The sequence below is a fragment of the Orycteropus afer genome, unplaced genomic scaffold (genome assembly GCF_000298275.1).
Source record: "Orycteropus afer afer isolate SDZICR_OR568_19922 unplaced genomic scaffold, OryAfe1.0 scaffold00165, whole genome shotgun sequence".
In the NCBI taxonomy this organism is placed as follows: domain Eukaryota; kingdom Metazoa; phylum Chordata; class Mammalia; order Tubulidentata; family Orycteropodidae; genus Orycteropus; species Orycteropus afer.
In genome coordinates this window covers 4,200,636-4,222,556 of record NW_006921752.1, presented here as the reverse complement: position 1 = coordinate 4,222,556, position 21,921 = coordinate 4,200,636, and the positions used below count along the sequence as shown (strand labels likewise).

The window sequence follows — 21,921 nt, the reverse complement described above, 5'->3', positions numbered from 1 at the left end:
AGTTGTCTTTGTTGCCAAGTGTTTGCTTTCTGTGTCCTCACTTTCCCCTGCCAGAATAGTTCAGACATTTTCAGTAGACTTGGCTTTCAGAGTTCTAGATTCCTTCCGTCATTGAAACTCCAACACGCCAGATTTGGTTTGCGTTCCTTAATACTTAGTGTAAAATAAGCACCACATCAAGGCTACAGAGCAAGCAGTACCTGTGTCTTGGAGCCAATAAATAGTTAATAAAGATACTCTTCAGAAAGTTCCATTGAAGCATATGGTACTCAGCCTCCTGTGCCTATATACTATACAAAGAGCTTGATAGATGCTAGATTTTCATAGCGAAATTTGCTTAAACCAAACCCAACTCACTGCCATCGAATTGATTCTGACTCATAGGGACCCCCATTGAGTTTCAGAGGCGGTAAATCTTTATGGAAGTAGATTGCTCCGTCTTCCTTCTGCAGAATGGCTGGTGGGTTTGAACCACCAACCTTCTGGTCAGCAGTCAAATGCCTTAGGCAATTCATTCAGCTGCAGCTAAATATTTGTAAAGTAGAATAAAAATGCTTAAACTAAGATGTGAACAAGTTTGTTAGGTGTCAGAGTTTTTTAAGTCTTGGGGTTAATGGTAAGTATATAATTCAAGTGAGTTGGAAGTTTTATTAACTATTTTCTGGAATAATCACTTTAGGGTTACTTAACATACTGGTAATAATTTACCTGAAACAAAGATATATCAAACAAAAATACACTGACCTCTTTTATAGCAGTAACAGCATGCACAACTGTGTTTAAAATCCCTGTCAGTGAGTTCTGCTCATTAGAGCTTTCTTCCCACAGCCTGTGATGGCACCAGGATTGAATGCCATCTGGTATGACGCACTCCATTTCAAAAGTTCTTTGTATTTAAATGTCTTAAATTGAACGATGGGGCTAATACCACACTGTGTCAGAAATACTTACCTGGTAATATAAAGTTAATTCTTGCTGCTACACTGTTGTAACATTTCTAATGATAAATAGCATTTAATTTTTATTAGGTTTTCATCACTGATAGAAAGTAAATGACCTGTTCCCTCCTCCCCAAATATCAGTTCCCATTTCACTCCTATTTCACATTTGAGGACGCAGTGGCAAAGAAAACAAGCCATTCCTGTTGCCTCAGAGAGGAAACGGATTCAGTGATTTCCGTTATAGGTGTTAGTAGGGATTGCTGATTAGGCTATGATGGGATAGATGAGGCGACGTCATTAAAGTTTTCAGGTAGAAGAAAAATGAAAGAAGATGTTTAAAGATTAGATGATGTATTTAAATAAAGACTTAACCTAGAACCAAACAACTTAATCCACAGGTGCTTACATAGGCACTGAGATACGAATTCACGAAGGAGATTGTCCAGCTGTGTTTCAGAAAGAGAAGCATCCTTCTGACAGGTCTACAGGAACTCTGCCGTGCTTGAAACGTTCGTTAGCTCGGCTGTGTCTTTGGTGTAGTCATGCACCACAGGTGGCTGTTGAGAATTTAAATGGGGTTGTTTTTTTTGAGTTAGTGCAACTGAAGAACTGAAAATTTCATTTAAATTTGTTTTGATTAATTTAAATATAAATAGCCGCGTGCAAAAAACGGCAAGGAGGCCACATGTTCTGACCTCCTCTAATCTCACAAAAGGAAGACAGGATTACCAGCAGTATCCCAAGGCCTATTACTGCAAGGCCAAACATGCTGCCTCCCTCCAGCCCTTTCTCCAACCGTTCCTTCCAAAGCACCACCACCTCTCTCCTGGGTTCGATAATTCGCTGCAGTGGCCACACAGAACTCACAGATTACAGGGTTTATTAGGGAAGCACCAGGCTACAACTCAAGTTCAGAAAGAACGCTCAGTCTCTCTCCCAGCCCACCGTCCCTCAGCCAAGAGTCTCTCACAGTCTCTTTCCCAGCAATGCGTGTCTCAGGAGCCCGTGTCTCTTTCAGCAGCACGTCTTCCTCAACCAGCAGTCAGAGTTCTGCCTCCAGGAGGCCTCCTTTTTGAGCCTGGCAGGGTGGTCAAACTAGCCAGTTACAGCATCAGAACTCTAAGCACCTGAGAGAGAGTGGGCACCTCCCAGAACATTGTTTTGTGCCATTCCCAACAGAAGTACTCCAGGTGGACACCTTCAGCAATCAGGAGCTCCTCAGTTGCTCATAGAAAATCCCACCTTGGAGTTTACAAAGACTTATGGGTAGAAAAGCCACACAAAGTAATTTACTATACCACACCATGTGTACTAGCGGCTGGCAAATTGGACTTAACAAGTATAGAGTAAGAAGGAAAAGGTTGGCATATCAAAATCAGAACCAACACATGAAACCAGATAAATTTTCATTTTCCAGAAATGTCTGTGTCTTGAGTGAATGTATTTAATGTAATAAAGCTGTTCATGTTATCTTGTTTGTAACCAACTCCTTTAAATATTGAAGTATAAAGTCTAGAAGAATGCAGCTTCTGAGCTGAATGAAGTAGCACTTAGGGAGCATCCATCGAGTCCTCTGACCTCAGCTAACCCTTTGATCCCTTAAGGCTTTTTGAAACTCAGGTGTTTGTTTCCACCTTGTCACATTTTACTGGGTCTTTGATAACTTCCACAGCAGTTCTCCAGAGAAAAGATCATAGGTAATGACTCATATCCCTTTGGTATTAAGAACTGACATTTACTAAACTAGTGGGTTAATATGTTTCATTATCTGGACCTTGGGATTTACTGCTTCTGAGGCTACAGTTATTCTAACCCTCGTGTGAATTTCCCTTCTCTCCAAGGTGATACTCAAAAAATGAAGACACTGTCCCTTCACCCCATCATTTATGTCTCAGGAGGCAGATACTCAGAATTACATGATACCCTCTTCATACTGATGAGGTTGTACCAATTAAATAGAGAGATGCTGTGTATCCCATTGATTTGCAGCTTCTGTAAAGTTTTTTTTTTTAATTAATTGAGAGCAAAGAATTAGAATAGGTTCACACATACCCTGTCCACCTACCCTGTCCATTGTCGAAAACCTTGTACCCATTAACAGTTTGCAGTTACGACTGTGAGCTAACCTGCCCGTTTATGAATGAAGCTGAGTTTGAGAACTCTGGCAGTTGAGGGATTGCCTTTCCCTGCAGTAAGAATGGTACTCTATATACACAGAAGAAATGCTACTATAGAGAAGAGAAACTTGGTGGTTATGAGAATTATTGCTTTATTTTCTTCTGGGATTTAGCAGAATATTATTCATTGGGATCACCCTTCAATGTCCTAATACCTGTTCTCCATGTCTCCTAGAAGACTGTAACTACAGCTTCTATGATTACCACAAAGACACTACCTCTCGTCTTGAAAGCAGCAACTGCGACCATGCCTGCCTCTGTTGTGGGCCAGAGACCTACCATTGCTATGGTGACCGCCATCAACAGTCAGAAGGCTGTGCTCAGCACTGAGGTGCAGAACACACCTGTCAACCTCCAGACGTCTAGTAAGGTCACTGGGCCTGGGCCAGAGGCTGTCCAAATTGTGGCAAAAAACACAGTCACTCTGGTAAGCCAGCAGCTGCTACTCGTGTGTGCCCACATGAGAGGGTTCAGAGTATGCATTTGTAGAATATGACCATTGAGACTCCTGCTGGATTCCTTAGCTTCCGTCATACCAAATTCCCCTGCAGCGCTGACAAGAGACTGTGGCGTTCTCCCATCTGCTTTTATAACTGTGGAACTGTCCTGGTACTAAGGATCAAAACTCATTTAGTACATTATTTGAGGTCAGAGTATGACTTGACTTTAGGGTAACAGATGTCCTTCACAGAGGCATACACTCTGTTTCATTTCCTTTTCCTTCCATTCCTTTCACAGTCTTCCCTGTAAAACCTGAGTGCTTAAATTCTCTTGTGTTGTATTACTGCTTTGGGGAAAACTTCCTGCTAATTTTTTTAATTCACTATTCCTTTAAGGAATCTAGGAAATGCTAGAGTTGTTTGGAGCACTTTCAAAATATTCAAGAAATTTACAGGTTAACAGTGTCTGTGTCCAAGATCTATCAGAAAAAAAGATCCTTGAGGGAGGGAGTACTTGAACAAAAAATTGTGCCTGAGATTTCTAGGGTAAAGCCACTTAGAAATCTGATACTCTCTGAAGCTTGGGAAAAATATATCCAAATTTTGAATTAAAATTCTATCCTTAAAATGGCAGCTAAGAGCTCTTGGTAGCTTTTGAATAATGCCCAATGATGAGTGAAACCGGAGAGGAATAAAGTGAAGCTTCACCACTTACCCAGGCGTCCTCAGAGAAACAACCAGATAAGTCAGCCAGATGCTGAGAGGAGGAAATCCTCTACAGGAATAAAGCCGTCCACTGTTAGATAAAGCTCATGTATTAGGAAAAAGCCCATTTGGCCAGGCAGCAAGTTTAATTTAACTTTGGATTCAGTCTTGACTTTTAAAATACGTAAGTGCAAGAGTTCTTGAATGTCAGAGGAAATTGATGAGGATTGCTGAGTCTGCTGTGTTCTGCACTAGATGTGTGAGGAATCAGAAATATGGTTGGTTTACATGCAGGTAAAGCGTGCAGGTGGCAGAGTCAAAGAGTTTCTTAATACAGAGTTAATTCCGACAGTTAAGTCTACAATATAAGCTTATAGAAAATATTGTCACATCCAGAGAATAGTGATGCTGAAAATACTTTCAACAATGCCTAGCTTTGATATCGAACAACTGGCTTTCCTCTCTGGTTTATTCATCTTTCTCATTTTTTAGCAGGTTCAAGCAACGCCTCCTCAGCCCATCAAAGTACCACAGTTTATCCCCCCTCCCAGACTTACTCCCCGTCCAAACTTTCTTCCACAGGTGAGTAAACCAGTGACAAGTCGAGTGGAGGATCAGGTAGGACAAAGTGCTCCTGGGCCATTTTCTAAGAAGCCATAATAGACCTCGTCAGCTCAGCTGTGTTCCTGTCCCACTGAGCTGGAAATTCTGGCTGCCGATTGCCGTGCTGTGAAGAGCTTATTTTATCTTCCCCATTTCTTAGCATTGATCAAAGGCAGTAATGGGAAAATGAGGCAAAGAGAAATTACTTAGATTTAAAACAATTGTAATAACACCATTATAAACCTTATAATGTTAACCTACTAGAATTTAGCCAGAACTGCTTGGCTGTAGAGGATAAATACAATGATCACTTTTTATTCTTTTCTGTATATACCACAGAGAGTAGAGACAAAAACGGCAGCCAAGCTAACTGGTAGAAACTGTGCCGTTCTCCTGGGGAAAGTGGTGACATAGAACGTCACGTATATACGCGCAGAGCCTTGCCAATAAGGGTAGCGGTCTCCACAGGGGACATCCTGCCCAGGCCCGAGTAGCTCTGCTTACCCTTAGCCTCTGAGGGTGTTCTTCTGGCAGCTAGGCTGCACCCACCATTCTCGTGGAAGAATGTTAAAATTGCCCCAGTCTGGACCTTGAGGGAGTTGGCATGCCTGGTAGGGAGGCTGGGAATTCTCATCTGGGACCCCAGATTTCAGGTGAAGAAAGAAGGGAATTTTGTGGTCCGTAGCATAAAGTGATTTCTGAATAGCATCTGAAGAGGGCATGGGCAGTGCTGACATGAGATAAGATAGGTGATTTTAGTCATTCATCAGATAAATCTGGTAAAGTATCTTCTAGATGTCAGACACTGTGCTGCTACGCACTATGGATATGCCAGTTTTCAAGACGGACAGTTCTCTGCCCTTAGCATAAAGTCTGTTGGGAGTTTCAGACACATATTCTGACAATCATAGTACCTGTTATAGGAAGTACCAGGATAGTTTGGGAATCTATAGGAAGGACACCAAACCCAGTCCTAAAAGGATTAGAGAAAGTTTCCTTGAAGAGTTGACATCCGTCTTGAGACCTCAAGCCCTAGTCAAGTTAGCTTGACAAAGTTTTGGAGGAGGTAGAAGTGTTCCAGGCAGAGACGAGAGCATATGTGCAGGTCCGAGGTAGAGAAACACGTAGAATTTGCTATGGCTGAGCGCAGAGGACCATGCGGCTGACTCTGGAACCCAGGCTCGAGTAAGAAATGAGGCTGGATCACTGGGGTCAGAGCCTGTGAGGCCGTGGAACCTGTGTTTAAGAGTTGGGTCTTATCCTAAAAGCAGTGGGAATCCATTAGAGAGTTTCCAACAGGTACTTGACATGATTAGATTTATGTTTCAGAAAATTTCCTCTTGCCACTGTGTGGACTGGAAATGGTCAATACTGTGAAAAGGAAGAACAGTTAAGACAATGATAATAGCTAATGTTTAGACTAAGAATCTTGACACATGTCAGGTACTATGCTAGGCACTTCACATGGATTATCTTATGTAGTCTTCACAACAACCTTATGGAAGTGGGTATAATTCTTTTTTAGATAAGGAATCTGAGGCTTAGTTCATGTTTTTCAAATGGTGGGTAATGGCCCATTAGTAGGCTGTGAGATCAATTTAGTGGATTATGGTCAGAGTTTTTCAGTAAAATTAATAAAACAGAATAGGAAAGATTTGAGCCCATAGCATCAAAGTATTGTTTCATGAATTTTTGTTTTACAGAAATAAATGTCTGTATTATGCGTTCTGGTTACAATGTAAAATGTATTTCCTACTATGAGTCTGTAGCATCTACTCCAGGGACATTTGAGATTTAATTAAACATTCAGACTCATAGGACTGCCATGGGCTACCTGACTTGCATGTTGTTAGGTGCCGTTGAATTGCCGCCAACTCCTAACAACCCTGTGTGCAACAAAATGAAACGCTGCCCTGCCTGGTCCTGCGCCGTCAAGAATATTTACTATACTTGAGCCGTCGTTGCAGCCACTGTGTCAGTCCCTCTCACTGAGGGTCTTCCCCTTTTCTGCTGATGTAGTACTTTGGTCATGTTGTCAGAAGGGACCAGTCCCTGGAGAAGGATATCATGCTTGGTAAAGTGGATGTTCAGGCTTAGCATAAGTCTCCTTAATGTGATGTAGGTCACAAACCACAGCTTACCAGCAGGGCAGCATCAGACATCCTCTTCAATGGGAGTTCTTATAGCAGCCCATCTAACAGCTTGGACAGCTATCCAGGAATAGCTCAGGTAGGAGGAGCTAAGATCATTATCAGGAGGGTGTGAGACCCACCCTGACATAGAAGTCTGCATTCCACTAGAGCCAGTATATCTTGTAGCACTTCCATGGGCCTGGCTTTTACAGTCTTGGAATGGAGAGGCTCAGTTACAAGAGTCGCTCTCCTCAGGATGTCCAAGGCATGGTATCCCATCAAGTATTTATAGTTCTTCAGTCCAGATTCGATGTACCAATCAAGAGTCATTTTTACCATAAGCAGTGTTGCCTGGTAACATAGTTGACATTCTTACTCTTATCAGGTTTCCAGGGGAACAGAGCTAGAGAGTTAACTAAAGGCCAAATTCTCATGCATCAGGGGAAAGGATTTGGCCCACAGAGTCACAATCCAGAAAATTTGAAAATACGGGCTTAGCGAGATCTGGTAAGTTGCCTGAGGTTACACAGCTAGTTAAGTGGTAGAGCCAGGATTTGAACCCAGGCAAGGCTAACCTCATGTTTTTAACCATAATTTTCTGCTGCTCTTTCAGTAAGCTAAACATAGCTAGGGTAGTGGCAGTGAGGATAGAAAGATGTAGACATATTTGGAAAATACTTAGGAAGTAGACGGTGGAGTAGGAAGAGTCAAGGATGATTCTGAAGTTTAAAAGAGGATGGAAAGGCTGGGGGAAAGAAATTATGAGTTTTAGACATGTTGACTTTGAACTTATGAGAAGTCCAAGTAGAGGTGTCTTGACAGGCAGTGAACGTAATTCTGAAGTTCAGGAAATGTTTCTGGTCCAGGGATACGAGTGTGGAAGTCTGCAGGGCATGGATAGTAACTGAAACCATGAGATGAATGAGGGCTCACAGGAAGAAATGAGGTTCCATGATAAAATCCTGAGAAACACCCACATTTAAAATTGGACAAAGAAAGAGTAATCCCACAAAGGAGACTGAGAGAAGGAGTACCAAGAACAGAGAGTTCAAGGGCAAGAAATGGGTGGGCTGGAGCAATGGATGTGAAGAAATTTAGAATATGAATTAAGGCCATAAGCAGCATTATTACTGTAGTGGGCACAAGTCCTGGGTAGGACCAACCTCTGGACTGGGCCATTCATCCAGTTCTTTGACTTCACCTCAACGAAGCAGCGTGGTATGTGAAAGGAAGCTGAGGGTTTAGAATCAGAAGAACTGTATTCTAGGCAGGACTTTGAACAGGTTCGAACTGGTTCAATCATGACTAATGAAGTAAAACCGGAACAGACCCAGATTTTTACAATTTGGGCAATCTAGAATGCTAGCCAGAAAGGAGAAAAAAAATATGGGGCAAAGCCTGGAAAGGAAGAATCGGAAAAGGCGTAGTAACCATTTCAGGAGGTTGATGTGTGACGTTGGATTGTTGACAGTATTGTGGAAAGTGGCATACATTCAAAGCCACACGGTCAGCTGCCATCTTTGATCTGGGCACCACTGTTTTCCACAGTCCAGAGAATTGGTTGCTGTATGATGTGCACACTGCACTTGTTTTCTAAGAGGGGGATTAAGCTTCCAGCACGGCTTTGACCTGTGAATTTTCCCATTCTGGTTAGTGTTCCGGTGTTGCTTCATCTGCCATGATTGAACTAGGCTGAACCAGTACAAAGCCCTGGTAGCATTTAGGCTGTTAGGAGCTGATGAGTGTTCTGTAAGATTACATGCCCTAAGATCTTGAGTTAATAATACCAAAATAGATACTAACATATTTTTATTAAATACCATTTCACATATATAGTATGGAAGATCTGACAGTGTCTTGGACTTACAGGGCTTGAGAAGTTTCTTTAAATAATACAATAATTGTTCTCTTTTTCTCCCATAGGTTCGACCCAAACCTGTGGCCCAGAATAACATTCCTATTGCCCCAGCACCTCCTCCCATGCTTGCAGCTCCTCAGCTTATCCAGAGGCCTGTCATGCTGACCAAGTTCACCCCCACTACCCTCCCGACATCTCAGAATTCCATCCACCCCGTCCGTGTCGTCAATGGGCAGACTGCAACCATAGCCAAAACGTTTCCCATGGCCCAGCTCACCAGCATTGTGATAGCTACTCCAGGGACCAGACTCGCTGGACCTCAGACTGTACAGCTTAGCAAGCCAAGCCTTGAAAAACAGGTACAGGCAGAGTATGTACCTTTTTAGGCAATAGTCTTGCCATTGAGGCATATGGCAGCTTCTTCACAGGGGCTCTTAATCTCAGCACTGTTGTTGATAACCTGTTGCTTATCAAGTGATAATTCATCCATAATGCAAAATGGTCATTCTCACTAAAAAGAAAGTTTCTTGGGTTGTTTTTTCTCACAATTCCCTTAAGAATGGGTTAAGATCCCTGTATGAGTGAGCTCCCCCTGCTGGTTCTGTAGCAGAGAGTCCCAGATAGTTTCTTAACGCCCTCAGTCAGGAGGAATAGCTGAGGTAGTAAACCAAAAGCGCCATATTCGTTTCAGACCCAATAAGAGACCAGATGAAGATACTCAGTATGAAAGTCAGAAAAATAAACAAAACAGGAAAAGATATTTCATTTCAATTTTTCCTTAGTGAATGAATAGCCAGATGACAAAAATAATATTTCTGAAGAACATTCTTTTAACTCTAGAGCATGCAGACATTTTAGCTCAGATACTGAAATGTTCATTTGTATTTTCCAAAATCAGATTGTCTCTTTAAAAAAATGAGGCTAGAGAAATACCAGTAACTTCCTAAAATGCTTAAGGGTGCTATGGCAGAAAAACCTGTACAATAACAAAAAGACTTTATAGGCTGTTACCATATCCGATTTCAAGAAAAACCACTGATGAGAAGGAAGCATTTTGCAAAGAAAAGCATCCTCTTTCAAGAAAGTTGCTTTAACAACTCTTTGACCTGTTTCTAATTGCTCAGGCTTGAGTCCTTACTCATCAGAAAATAGTCTCTGCTGATCCTGACTTTTGAGCTTCTGTATGGCTGACCATGATTCAGAGAGGCTGGCCAGATGGTGGGGAGGGAAAAGACTCCCTGCTGCCTTGGCCTTGAACAGAGGAACCTTATACATAGAGCCAGGCACTCTACCCATGCTCATAAACACAGTAGACCTTGGCCTTAAAGAAGCTGCCGGGTACCAACTTCCTGTGCTCAGAGAACACAGTTCTCTCTTCTTTAAGAACCAGCTTAAACCCTAGTAGGTACTTCAGGGAACACAAAAATAAATTATTTACCCATTTTATGTCATAAGTTTTCTAATTTTTTAGCAACAGCACTTCAGTATTAACATATTGAGAGTAAAATGCTCAGCTCGGGTACAGGTGGGGCCCAGTTGCAGGTCATCTGCCCTCACACTCTTTCTGGCCCTTAGAGAAACCTGGGGAGCCTGAGTGTTGCAGACTGGGATTGTGAAACATAATTTTAGATGACTGATTATTCCTGTTTGATGCCTTTTTGACAAAGATACTTTGTTTTTTAAAAATATATTTTTATGAGAAATTTTTTTTCATTTTTATTTTATTTTTATACTTATTTTTTAATTACAGAGATAATACATGTTCATTATAAAAATAAAATTCTAACTACAGAAATGTGTATTGTGGGAAGTACACCTCCTTAAGATGATATTTTTTCAGATATTTTCTATGCATATACTAACATATTTTTAAAGCAAAAGCCAAAATCAGACAATATGTATTATTTTATAACTTACTTTTTCCCACTTAGCAGATCTTGAATATCTTTCCATGCAGCTGACTTACTTGTTTATATAGAGCTTTTTGTTTCAATTTTAATATCACAAAAAGATAACCTATGAATTATTTAAATTTTTTTTTTTTTTCAAATTAGTGTTTAGCAATAAATCCCACGATGTCTCTTCTTGTCAGTCTAGTAGAGAAACCCAGTCATTGCTGTGTGAGTTTTTCAGGCCACGTACCGTAATAGTCTAACAGATTACCAAGTTCACTCAACAGGGAGTCCCTTTTGATTAGATTCCGGTCTCAAAATTCTCTTACTTCAGATTTTCCCACTGTCCTTCTTTTTTAACATTTCATTCCCAGTACCACGTTTACAGCCATTAAAAGATCTCATACATGGAGTAAGGGTGAAGCAGTGTAAATATTTAGCCATGGAAGTGTTTCTTACTATCTTCTCAGAGTTATCAAGGCTGTGTGCAGCATTCTTTATAGCATTAGGGTATTTGGATTCCTTTCTGCTTTCTTCTGTTTCCGTCAGAGTGATAACTTCATTCATTTAATAAAAATATGTTGATTAAGTGCCAGCTGCTGTGCTGCATATGGCATCTATGTCCAAGGATGGATGAATCAAAGCATGTACCCTCAGGGAGTTCGTTCTGCAGTGCATTTGGAGCAGGCACTGAGGCTCTGCCTCCAGGAAGGGAAGTGTGGCAAGTTGTGTAGGGTCAGAGCCCTCCCACTTTGGCAGAGGAGAGGGAGAAGATGATGTCATTTATAGCAGCCATGGTCCTTTCCACCCCAGATAAGAGATCCCCTGTCTTACCCTTTAGTGGAAGCCACATTACACTGTGAGTCTGACAAAATGAGGCATGGAGTTTACAGAGCTTTGAGCTTGGAGACGTATTTTAGAAAAGTAGGTGAAACCAGACAGACTTATGTTGTAGCCCTGACACGACCTCCTTTTGTCCTCCTAAGCACTCTATAAAATGGGGCTGACATGTATAGAGGATGAAATGAGATAAAGTGTTTAAAGCAAGGCTTGGAACAGATCCATTCCAGTTTGACCCTCTACTGAGAATTTGCATTTCTACCCCAAATATATTGAATCAACCTGTAATTTTAACAAGATCCCCAGGTGATTCTTACGTAAATCTTTTTAAAATATAGATTCTGACTCAGTATATCCAGTGGAAGTGCAAATTCTCAGCAGAGGCTCAACCAGTTCAGAGCCTTGGTTTAACGTCAGTAGTCTGTGCCTAACCCAGGGGTAGTTCTCAGGAAGAATGTATATTACTTCTCCATACCAACCGCCACGCCATAAGAAAGACTTCTGTACATGTGTCCCCAGGGTAAGCTGAAAAAAACAACGCCAGGTTCTATGGGGGAAAATTGCCAGATTGCCATCCAGGTCACCACTTTGATACATGTTGTTCATAGGAACCTACACACTGTCCTCCAGAAAGAAGTACTTATGAGAATATTATCCAAAATGTTATCCCCAAATTTCAGTCTTCTGCTTGTTATAGGACAAAGAGGGTCCTGGCCGATGAATGAATGAGGCAGTCCACTCAGCACCAGTTTGGATGAAAGGAAGTCAATTTATTGAGGTGCAGCTCATCATGGAGCCAGGGGAACTCACCCAGATCTGACTCCTTGAGCAAAAGCTGAGATAACATTTTATAGGGTTTAGTAAATAAGGAAGTTATACATACTCATCTTACTACTAGGAATTCTGATGCATAGGGATTAAGGGTGAGGTAGGCACGCATGTAGCAAACGTGTGTCTTCATATGCCCCATGGTCAAAACAATTGGCAGTCTTAGTGTGCTGGTGGAGATCATGTCACTATCTCAGGACACGGAGCGAGCCACTCTGTGCATCATGCTGTCCAGGCCCATGTGGAACTGATCTGGTCCAGGACTTTCAAGGGTGACTGAAAAACAACTTGAGGGAAGTTAGTGCAGCGGTGGGACATTGCTGGGGCTGGGCTGTTAAGAATCTGAGGTTACATGTTCATAATTGGGTCTGTTAACCCCCTAACACTCTTAGTAAACCTGAACTGACAACCCCCTCTTCCCCAGTCTACTGCTGATGCTGTAGTGGGGAAAATAGATCCAAGTGACCAAACAATGGATTTTGCTTTCCCTTCAATCCAGATTTATTCGACCTTGAACACTTGTTTAGACAAATTGCAAGTGCCTAACTTTGATTAAAAAGGAACCCTGGTGGCACAGTGTTTAAAACACTCATCTGTTAACCAGGTCATCAGTGGTTCAAACCCACCAGCCTCGTAATGGGAAAAAGATCTGGCAATCTGCTTCCATAAAGATTTACAGCCTTAGAAACTGAAAAGAGTAGAACTGCCCCATAGGCTTGCTATAAGTCAGAATTGACTTGAAGGCAGTGGGTTTGGTTTTGGGTAAATTTGGAATTCAGGCTATAATGGTTAACTTAGTCCTAGAGTTGGCCAACTTTTTTGGATTCTGTTATTATTATACCAGAATGCCAAAGGAACAGGAACTACAAATTCAAATATTCATGGGTGCTAAGAAGGAAATGAACTGTCCTCTGTCTTCCACATGGTTGTTGCTGTGTTTCAGTCCACTGTTTCCCCACTGTGTCAGTCCATGTCATGAAGGGCCTCCCATGCCTGCACCAACCCTCCACTTTACCAACCAGTTGTCTTTCCTGATTGTGTGTCCAAAGTAAGTGAGCTCTTTATTTCTAAGGAGCATTCTGGTTGATATTTTTTCTAAGACTTGTTTCTTGAGCATATTTGAGACAGTTGGTTTCAAGTCTTTGCACCATAAATCCAATCTTTGGTCTTCCTCAGGGCAGTTTCTGTCACTTTATCTTTCTTTTGTGCTTGAGCCATATAGTTTCCTGTTTCTTTGTCTTGACTTGCAATTTTTGCATTGAAAACTGGGTATTTTGAGTATTTTTAATGTGCTGACTGTAGAAATCACATTCTCCGTCGTGGGATTTGCTATTGATTGTTGAGGGCTGTAGCTGTCTATTTAGTGACTTTTCTAAAAAATTTTTTCTCCCCAGAAAAACTGTGTTCCTTGTCATGTGTGTTCACTGAAGTATCTGTTTCATTATCTCAGTGGTTAGGCGGTGACTTGTCAGAGATTTCCTTAAGTGTCTAGAGCCAGAAAGAAGAAATAATAAATTTGCAGACATGCTTTTCCAGTGTTGGCAGAATGATTGGGATGGGGCATTTTAACACTAATCCCAGCTGACGACAACCCTGCCTTAGCCTTTACATCCTGCTGGTACAGACCCCAAGGACCACCCAGAGGTGCAGGCCTAGTTCCTTTCAGATCTTTTCTGAACATGTGTCCAGACATGGGCGTGTGCCTTGCACTTCACATTCCCCCGAACATGTGGTAGCCCTTCACAGTCATTGTTCCCCAAGAGCCCTCCTCCTCAGCCACCTCCTTCCCAGGCTTTTGGATCTGTCTGCTGCTTACCCCGTCTGCTCTTCCTTGTCCCAGGCTGTTACCTGAAAAGCCACTTCAGCCCTACAGGCATGAAATTAAAAGTCAGCCTCTGCACTGGTCACTCAGGGAACCACCAAATAGGTGGAAGCACACAACCATGAGCTTTTGAGTGCAGAGTCCATATTACCTCTCCCCCTGCCAGCATGTCACTCTAGGAACGCAGGCCACCATTTCCGTGGACATGGGCAGCCTAGGGAATGGGGTCTGGTAGGCACATAAGCAAAAATTCTATAACACTTTGTTACCGAAGTTTTGCAGTCTCTTTATTTAGCAGTCCACTGGTAGCTTAGTGCCTAAGGCACTTGACTGCTAACCAGAAGGCTGGCGGTTCAAATCCACCAGCCATTCCTCAGAAGGAAGATGGGGCAGTCTACTTCCGTAGTGATACTGCGTCAGCAACCCAAGGAGGGGTCACTATGAGTCAGGTCCGACTCGACAGCAAATAACAACAACAACAACAACAGAGTTCTGAAGCAGTTGATCCTGTCATTTTATGTCAGCTTAATGGTTGCCTTAGTGGAAGATTGATTCTTAGAATACTGTACTGCCCCATTTCCATGATACCACACCCCCATTCTTACGGTTTTTGTTTTGTTGTTGTTGTTTGTTTTAAGCAGCTTAAAACAACAAACATTCATTATCAAACACATTTTCTGAGGATCAGGAATCAGATTGTGGTCTGGCTCAAAGTCTCTCATGAGTTTATAATCAGATTGGTTGGCCAGGCTCACAGTCCTCTCTCAGAGCTCCACTGGGGCTGGATGACCCACTTCCAACTTTAGTTGTATGGTTGTTGGCAGGCCTGAGTTCCTCCCTGGCTGTTGGTAGGAGGGTCAGTTCATCACCACAGGGACCTCTCCATAGTGCTGCTCACACATGGCAGCTGGCTTTGCCTAGAGTGAGAATTCAGAGACGGGGAGAGAGAGAGAGGGACACTCTCATCTTAATGTTTCAATTTTTAAAAAATTCTTTTTGGTATTCTTTATCCAACACTGACATAATTGTATTCTTTTTGCTTAAGAGAGAAGAGATTTGAGAGAAGAGATTTGAACCCTTGGTAGTTCATTAGTAGAGAGGCATTAGTTTGCTCTTCCCCTTCTAGGAGCATTGCAACTAAGTGCCTTATTTGACCTTAGAGATAGAAGTAAAGACTCCAAGCAGCTTTTCACATAGCTTTGGAATGGAGCAGTAGACCTCTTATCCCTCTTCATTCATCTCTTCTTCCATATTCAAAGAGCCATGAAAATAAGCTTTGTAGTGTACCTGTGACCTTAAAAACGCCTGTTGTATTCCCTTGCTTGGATGGTTTGGTGGTTTGTTTTATGGAGGGAGGTATGTCCCTTTTGGTTAAAAGTGTGTGCATGTGTGTGTGTGTGTAAAAGAGATAGAACTTGAGTGATTCTCTTGGCAAGCCATACTCCTCCATCATGGGTCAGTCAACTCTTCACTGAGTACATCTCTGCGTGAGACACTGTAGTATGCACAGAAAGGTGCAGAAGTCTATAAAACAATCCCTGCTCTCCAGCAGTTTATAGTGTGAGGGGAGAAGTAAGGCACGACACCCAAAGAAGGCAGCATCTGTGGCGAGTAAAGAGCCGGAGCAGTGGGTACCACAGTACTGAAGAAGCAGGTGCTCCCATGTTCCTAACGTGATACAGTGAAAAGCAGGAGGAAGATAGGGGAGTGACCAGTAAAATGAGTCTTTATGATTGTATTAGTTTTTCAGATGTAGTAAAATACTTCACTGCATAGTGATTTTTGAGAATTGTTGGTGTCCTGCTTATGGGACTGAAGTCTTTTATTTGGCTCCTGCCCATCAATAATCAGACAATATCAGTCTCATTTAATTATTTGTTGCCATATGAAAAGACCATTAGCATCCACATACTTTTCTGAAAAAAAAGTTAGGTTTGTGTTGATAGTTTTATACCTGCTTTTCTAATATCATCTCAGTATTACACAGGCTTCATAAACTCAATTAGCCATTAAGTCATGGTAAGAATAGTAACGCAAGCTCAGTCTACTTGCGAGGTAATCATTTGTATTTGAAGAGGGCAGTGCTGCTGGTGTTTCCTCTGTGTGGATGGATGCTTCTGGAAGAGGGAGCTGAGGGTAGTGAGGGTGTTAGCCTCTTGCCAGATGATTCTCCCTTGGCAATTGCATCTCTCTCGAATGGGTGATACAGCCAGGTTTCTAATATCTTGGAAATGAAGGTGGTTCTGCAGCCTCTTAGATTATGAATGAAATTGTTTTGAAGTAGAAGAGCGTGCAGGTAAGATATTTTTTCCATCATTTGGATCTTTAAACTTGCTGTGGATCGGCACGTCCTTGTGTGTAGCAGCAGTGGGCTGGCTTCTGGGACACTGCCCCCCACTGAGCACGCCTGTCTTTATTGAACTCACTGCACTCAGGGAAAGCGGCCTGTGCTTCATTTTTATACCAAGGAATTAAACCATGGATTTTTCCTTTTGTAGAGTTGTATTTATAAGTTGTTACTTAATCAACTTAAGCAATTCAGCAACATGAACTGGGGATTTACACTTCATTTTTTTCCTCCCCAAAAGTGAAATCCATGATGTTAACTCCTTTATTAGTATGTCCCCAATTTAAGTATGTTCTCCTTCTCTTTCTTTTTGAGTTAGGCTGCTGTGTGTTTTCATTCTTCTTATAAAAAGATGAATTCTAAAGTTTTATTTTATTTTCTTCTTCTAGACAATTAAATCCCACACAGAAACAGATGAGAAGCAAACAGAGAGCCGTACCATCACCCCACCTGCTGCACCCAAACCAAAACGGGAAGAGAACCCTCAGGTAGGGCCATCCCTCCAAAGGCATGACTTAGTCTGTGATGTGTGGTTTACTCTCACACATGCTCGGTTTTCCTTTGACCCACAGAGCCTTTTCTTGTGCTTTTTCATCCTTCAGTAATTTATTGCCAGGTTGCCCTGGGGCAGCTATCTTAGAGTGTGACCCTGAGATTTCATGAGCTGGTTGGTATACAACCATTTTGGTCATTTCAAAAGAAAAGTTTCAAAAGGACATTGTTGAGACAAATTTGAAATGTAAGATTAATGATAATTAATCATTAACAGCTGTCTGAGTGCATTTGATTATGATGTTCTGTTTGTCTCTGCTAGCATCTATAAGGTGTCCAGTTCACCGGCTAATAGCTATTTACATTATCAATTACAGTTATTACATGTACATTTTTGTTATTAAAATTCTATTGGATTCGATCCCCAAATCCCATATGAATCAGTGGCTCAAAAGTAGTTCATTGACACATAAGAGTAGGGATGAAAATAGTAACATCCGTGTTACAACTTAGGAGAACATTATAAACATAAATGGCAGACATACAGGCATGTATGTTCTTAGATGAGAATTTTGGAGTGTGATGCTTTTGCACAAGCAGCTTTAGGAAAAAATGGATAGGTAACATGATGATGAATAACCGATAGTTGCATTTTATTAGATCACTGATCCATTTCCCTCTCTCCCTGGTGCATTCTGTGTAGTGAAACCATGTCGAATAGCGGCATGAAACCATCAAAGCTTCATGTCATTTTTTTAAAAGCAGTGATTTATTGAGCCTGTTCATGCTATTCTAAAAACAAGTACAAAATATAATAAATGTGAAATGGATCCATTTTTAATTTTGTCTGTAAAGAAGGGAACAAAGTTTCAACCAAAACAAGTACTAGTCACACAAGTTGCTGAAAAATTTGTAAAGCCATCCACAGAATTAATGATAAGTATTTCACTTGCAGGGGGAAAAATAGAGCAAGCTATTAGCAAACCTCCTTGTCAAAAGACATTGAAGGATATCTCCCGTCAGTGGCAGGCATGTGGACAAGCAGGCACTATCATGCGCACCATGAGATATTTCACTTTCTAGTTAGACAGAACCACTGCTATGAAGAGAAGAAGCTAGCTTTTGGCGTGTGTGACATGTATATATCTAAGGGAGAAGCACTTGACAACTTTTTATTCTGTGTTATCACTGAGAATCCATCTGCCAGAGAAGAGATTTTTGTTTTTAATTTAATTTAATTTTGTGAGCTTCGTCGATACTGGCAAAGGCAAGTTGGGTGTGAGTGGCCAAGAAGAGTCCTGCTGCTTGATTAAAAGAGGGTGCTTCTGAATGTCAATCCAAATACTACTTAGTAACAGAGAACAGTTGGTGGTCAGCCTTCTAATCTTGATTAAGTTTTGAAGAGGTGGTAAAAATTAGGAATATAGTTAATTGGCAACCATGAAATGTAGGCCATCTTAGCGGACAGTGCAGAAAATGGGCGGTGAGTCCAGGACCACTGTCCTTTCTGAAGTACGGTGGTTTCCTCCAGGGATGTGTCTTCCTAAAACACTCAGTGTCTTAAATAGCCTGAACCTATCACTAAAGGCCAAGATAGGAGATTTAATACTCAGGATGTCAGGATTTTTAAAGACAACACTGTGATGTTAAATAATTCCCCAGGAGTGTCAGGTCCTAACAACCAGTGTTGTTCTTTATGCATCAGCAGGAGGAATTGATGCAGTATTGTTTGGAATGTTTAAAATTACATGCAGTGTCCAACAGAAAAGGAAGACACAGTTTCCAGATCACAACAACCAAAAAGCAAGCTAGGGATCAATCCGCTGCTCTTTCCAACTTGACGCTCTAACCTTCCAGCTTTGGGGTGTGGTATTCTAATCAGCCCAGGTTCTGATGGACCCCGAAGAGTGGTCTTCAGAGAGAAATCACTCTGTAATTTCTAGATCCACATTCAATTGAAAAATCATAATACTAAGTAGAATCGCCTGCTGCCATTCCCAAAAATCATTTAGCGTTGCGTTAAGCATTATCTAGTGAGTGAGAGTAAAGATGTAAGGGGCTCTGACCCAGCCACGACAAGTGAGGTGCTGGGGGTTTGGAGCTGCTTGTAGGGGATGCTCATGATAACCCTCCACAGATTTTTGGAAATCATCTTCCCCTTAAGAGTGTTTTTCGGGGGCGGGGGGTGGACTTTTGTCATTCAAGATGCTGGTTTCCACTATTGAGAAAGCAGAAACCATGTCCCTGTGCTTTTGTTTTAGTTCCTGTTAGACCAGAAAGTCTCTGAGCAGCTCCAGAGTTGCTGAGAGTGGAGACTGCCTGCCCTTATGACACCCTGCCTCTTCCGAGCAACCAGCCCATTGGGCTTGCTTTCCTTTGAAGTAGACCTGCATGCAGTAGGTTTTGTGATAACCCAAACTGAGGTATATTCTTCTTTTGTTTCTCTGATACAGAAACTTGCCTTCATGGTGTCTCTAGGGTTGGTAACACATGACCATCTAGAAGGTAAGAGAAGATATTCATGTCACTACCTTGCTTCTGCCCCATAGCTGCGTTCCTAAAAATGGTGTTTGATTGTATTCCTAGAATAGAAAATTGGAAGACAGAGTCTGAGTCCACAGTGTGGACCTTTATTTCCTTCAGAGGGAAGATCACCTTCCCTCTGTATAATGTTCAAGTCCAGCCCTTCCTATCATTATCCTCCCTACTGTCCTGAGGAACCCCTCTCCCTGCTGCTGGGATTAAGGTGACTTCTGTTGACATAAATGGAACTATTTTTTTTCTGAAAACACAAGTAGCAGCTGCCCCTTACAATGACAAATGCTTGTCTATGTTTTACAATCATTCTAGGTTATCAGAATCGTAAAAACTATTATAAAGCTGTACCTGTCCTGGTTATTTAAGTCAAGGATGGTGAGCTGTGGTTACTCAGTCTACGTCTGTGGATAAAGCTCACTCATACCTGTTTATACAGTGATCTAAAAATAAGTCAGGACAGCTTGTTCTCGAGTGTTGTCTGCTGTAAAGCTCCCGATCACAGAGAGCCCCACTGTGGACGCCATGGTCTTGCTTTCTGGCAGGTGAGAAAAGAAGGCCCTGCATATTTGCCCCGGCAGTGTGCACGCCTCTGCCTGATCCGCTGAGGATGCCGAGAAACAGAGGACCCGTCCCCCTATTTCTTATCTGACCTGGGAGAATCAGTAGCTAGAACAATGGAGTTAAGTTTTGGGGGTTTTCCATACCTCTTTCTAATGCAGTCCTTTTCCTTTCCCAAGAAATCCAAAGCAAGAGGCAAGAGCGAAAAAGAAGAACAACTGCAAATCCTGTGTACAGTGGAGCAGTCTTTGAGCCAGAGGTATTCCTGGCCCGCACTTGGCCCTCCCCTCACTGTTGCAGTTTCATTTTGCAACTTGTTCAGCACCTCCCTTCCGAAAATCTGCTTCAGAGCAGCCCCTAATTACATTCGGCCAACTCTGTGAAGTGATAGGGTTTTCTCTGGCTCATCACATTGCTTATTTCATTTTTATTCATGGCTTTCCCCTGAGTTTTTTGTCTTGAGTTTGAGCTGATAAAAACTTCCCTTAAAAATTTATTTCATCCTGGCTTTAACATAACTCTCATCTGATGCAGAGCTGGACCTCTCTAAAACATTCTTTGAGGGCCATGTAGGTGCAATGAAGCCCTTTGACATGGAGACTTTGGGTGATTAGCGCTAACTGGTTGGCATGTTGACGGGCATGCTGCGCTTGGTCTTTAGCTTGTGCCAGATTAGTAGTAACTATGCTATCCAACCAGTCACCTTTCCCTTCTTCAATCCTCAAAGCGTAAGAAGAGTGCGGTCACATATCTGAACAGCACAATGCATCCTGGGACCCGGAAGAGAGGTGAGTACCTTTTTGTCTGTCTCCCTTGCTGTTGCTTTTGCTTTCTGTTTTTTATTTCTTTCCCCTTCCCCCTTCCACCTCCCATTGTCCTAGGGCCTAACTCCTATATTCCTTGAAAATAGTTTTGTTGTTGTTCTCTGAGAATGGGGAGAGGGGGTGGAGAGAGAGAGAGTTCTTATTAAAACTCTGCATGCTGAATCAAAAGCTGACTTTCTTACGATTCTGGCGAAGCTGACTCAGGGGAATGGCTTAATGTAGCGTTTCTGCCCCAAGCCTACCAGACCATCCATGAATAGCACAGGGAACAGAACACCATGTAAAAGGAAGCATTTTAGCATCATTAAGCAGAACAGAGCACTGCTGTTGCCAAGGTGTTCTAAATAGTGTCGAAGTCATCCTGCTGCCAATGAGGCCAGAGCATGACTAAGTTTCTGTGAGCTGCAGACTTTCCAGGAAGGGGAGAGGTAACCACCACACAGACAACTTAGAATCTATGAGAAGAGGGCATGGCATTTCAACTAAGGAAGTAAAAGGTCACTGTCAAAACAGGCTCCCGAAGCAGAGTTTTCTAAAACACCCCATTCTCCTGTATGAGACCTGCCCAAGGGCATTTCCTTCTTAGGCAAGGCAGAGAAAGCAGCAATAGCAGCATCTCTCACTGCATAAGTCTAAACGAGTCTTAATAGCTCAGGATTGGAGCTCATGAACAAGATACTGGAATTGCTCTTTGACGTCAGTAATACATCCCAAGGTCCTTTTCCCCACATGATAATGTGTCCCTGAGTAATAGTTCCAGGCTGTAGAGGTTGCACAGTGAATGGAGTGGCATACTAATTTTTGCCTATGTACACGCAATCTCAGAGCTGTAGGAAGCTTGGTAGGTCATGGAGACCCTTTGTCGGCTTACATAGAACTGCAATGATACTGTTACCTCTTCCCCAAAAAATAAAAAAAAAAAAA

General features: G+C 42.1%; 1 protein-coding gene across 1 annotated transcript in view; it reads left to right on the top strand.

The window, feature by feature from the left end:
* Positions 1–21,921, top strand: part of PHF21A (PHD finger protein 21A) — a 202,615-nt gene that overhangs the window by 163,264 nt on the left and 17,430 nt on the right. The window contains exons 5-11 of the mRNA XM_042781750.1: positions 3,294–3,545; positions 4,756–4,845; positions 8,922–9,215; positions 16,975–17,073; positions 19,531–19,582; positions 20,353–20,432; positions 20,901–20,961. Of these exons, the coding sequence (XP_042637684.1) occupies positions 3,294–3,545; positions 4,756–4,845; positions 8,922–9,215; positions 16,975–17,073; positions 19,531–19,582; positions 20,353–20,432; positions 20,901–20,961 (928 nt within the window). The remainder of the gene's footprint in view (positions 1–3,293; positions 3,546–4,755; positions 4,846–8,921; positions 9,216–16,974; positions 17,074–19,530; positions 19,583–20,352; positions 20,433–20,900; positions 20,962–21,921) is intronic.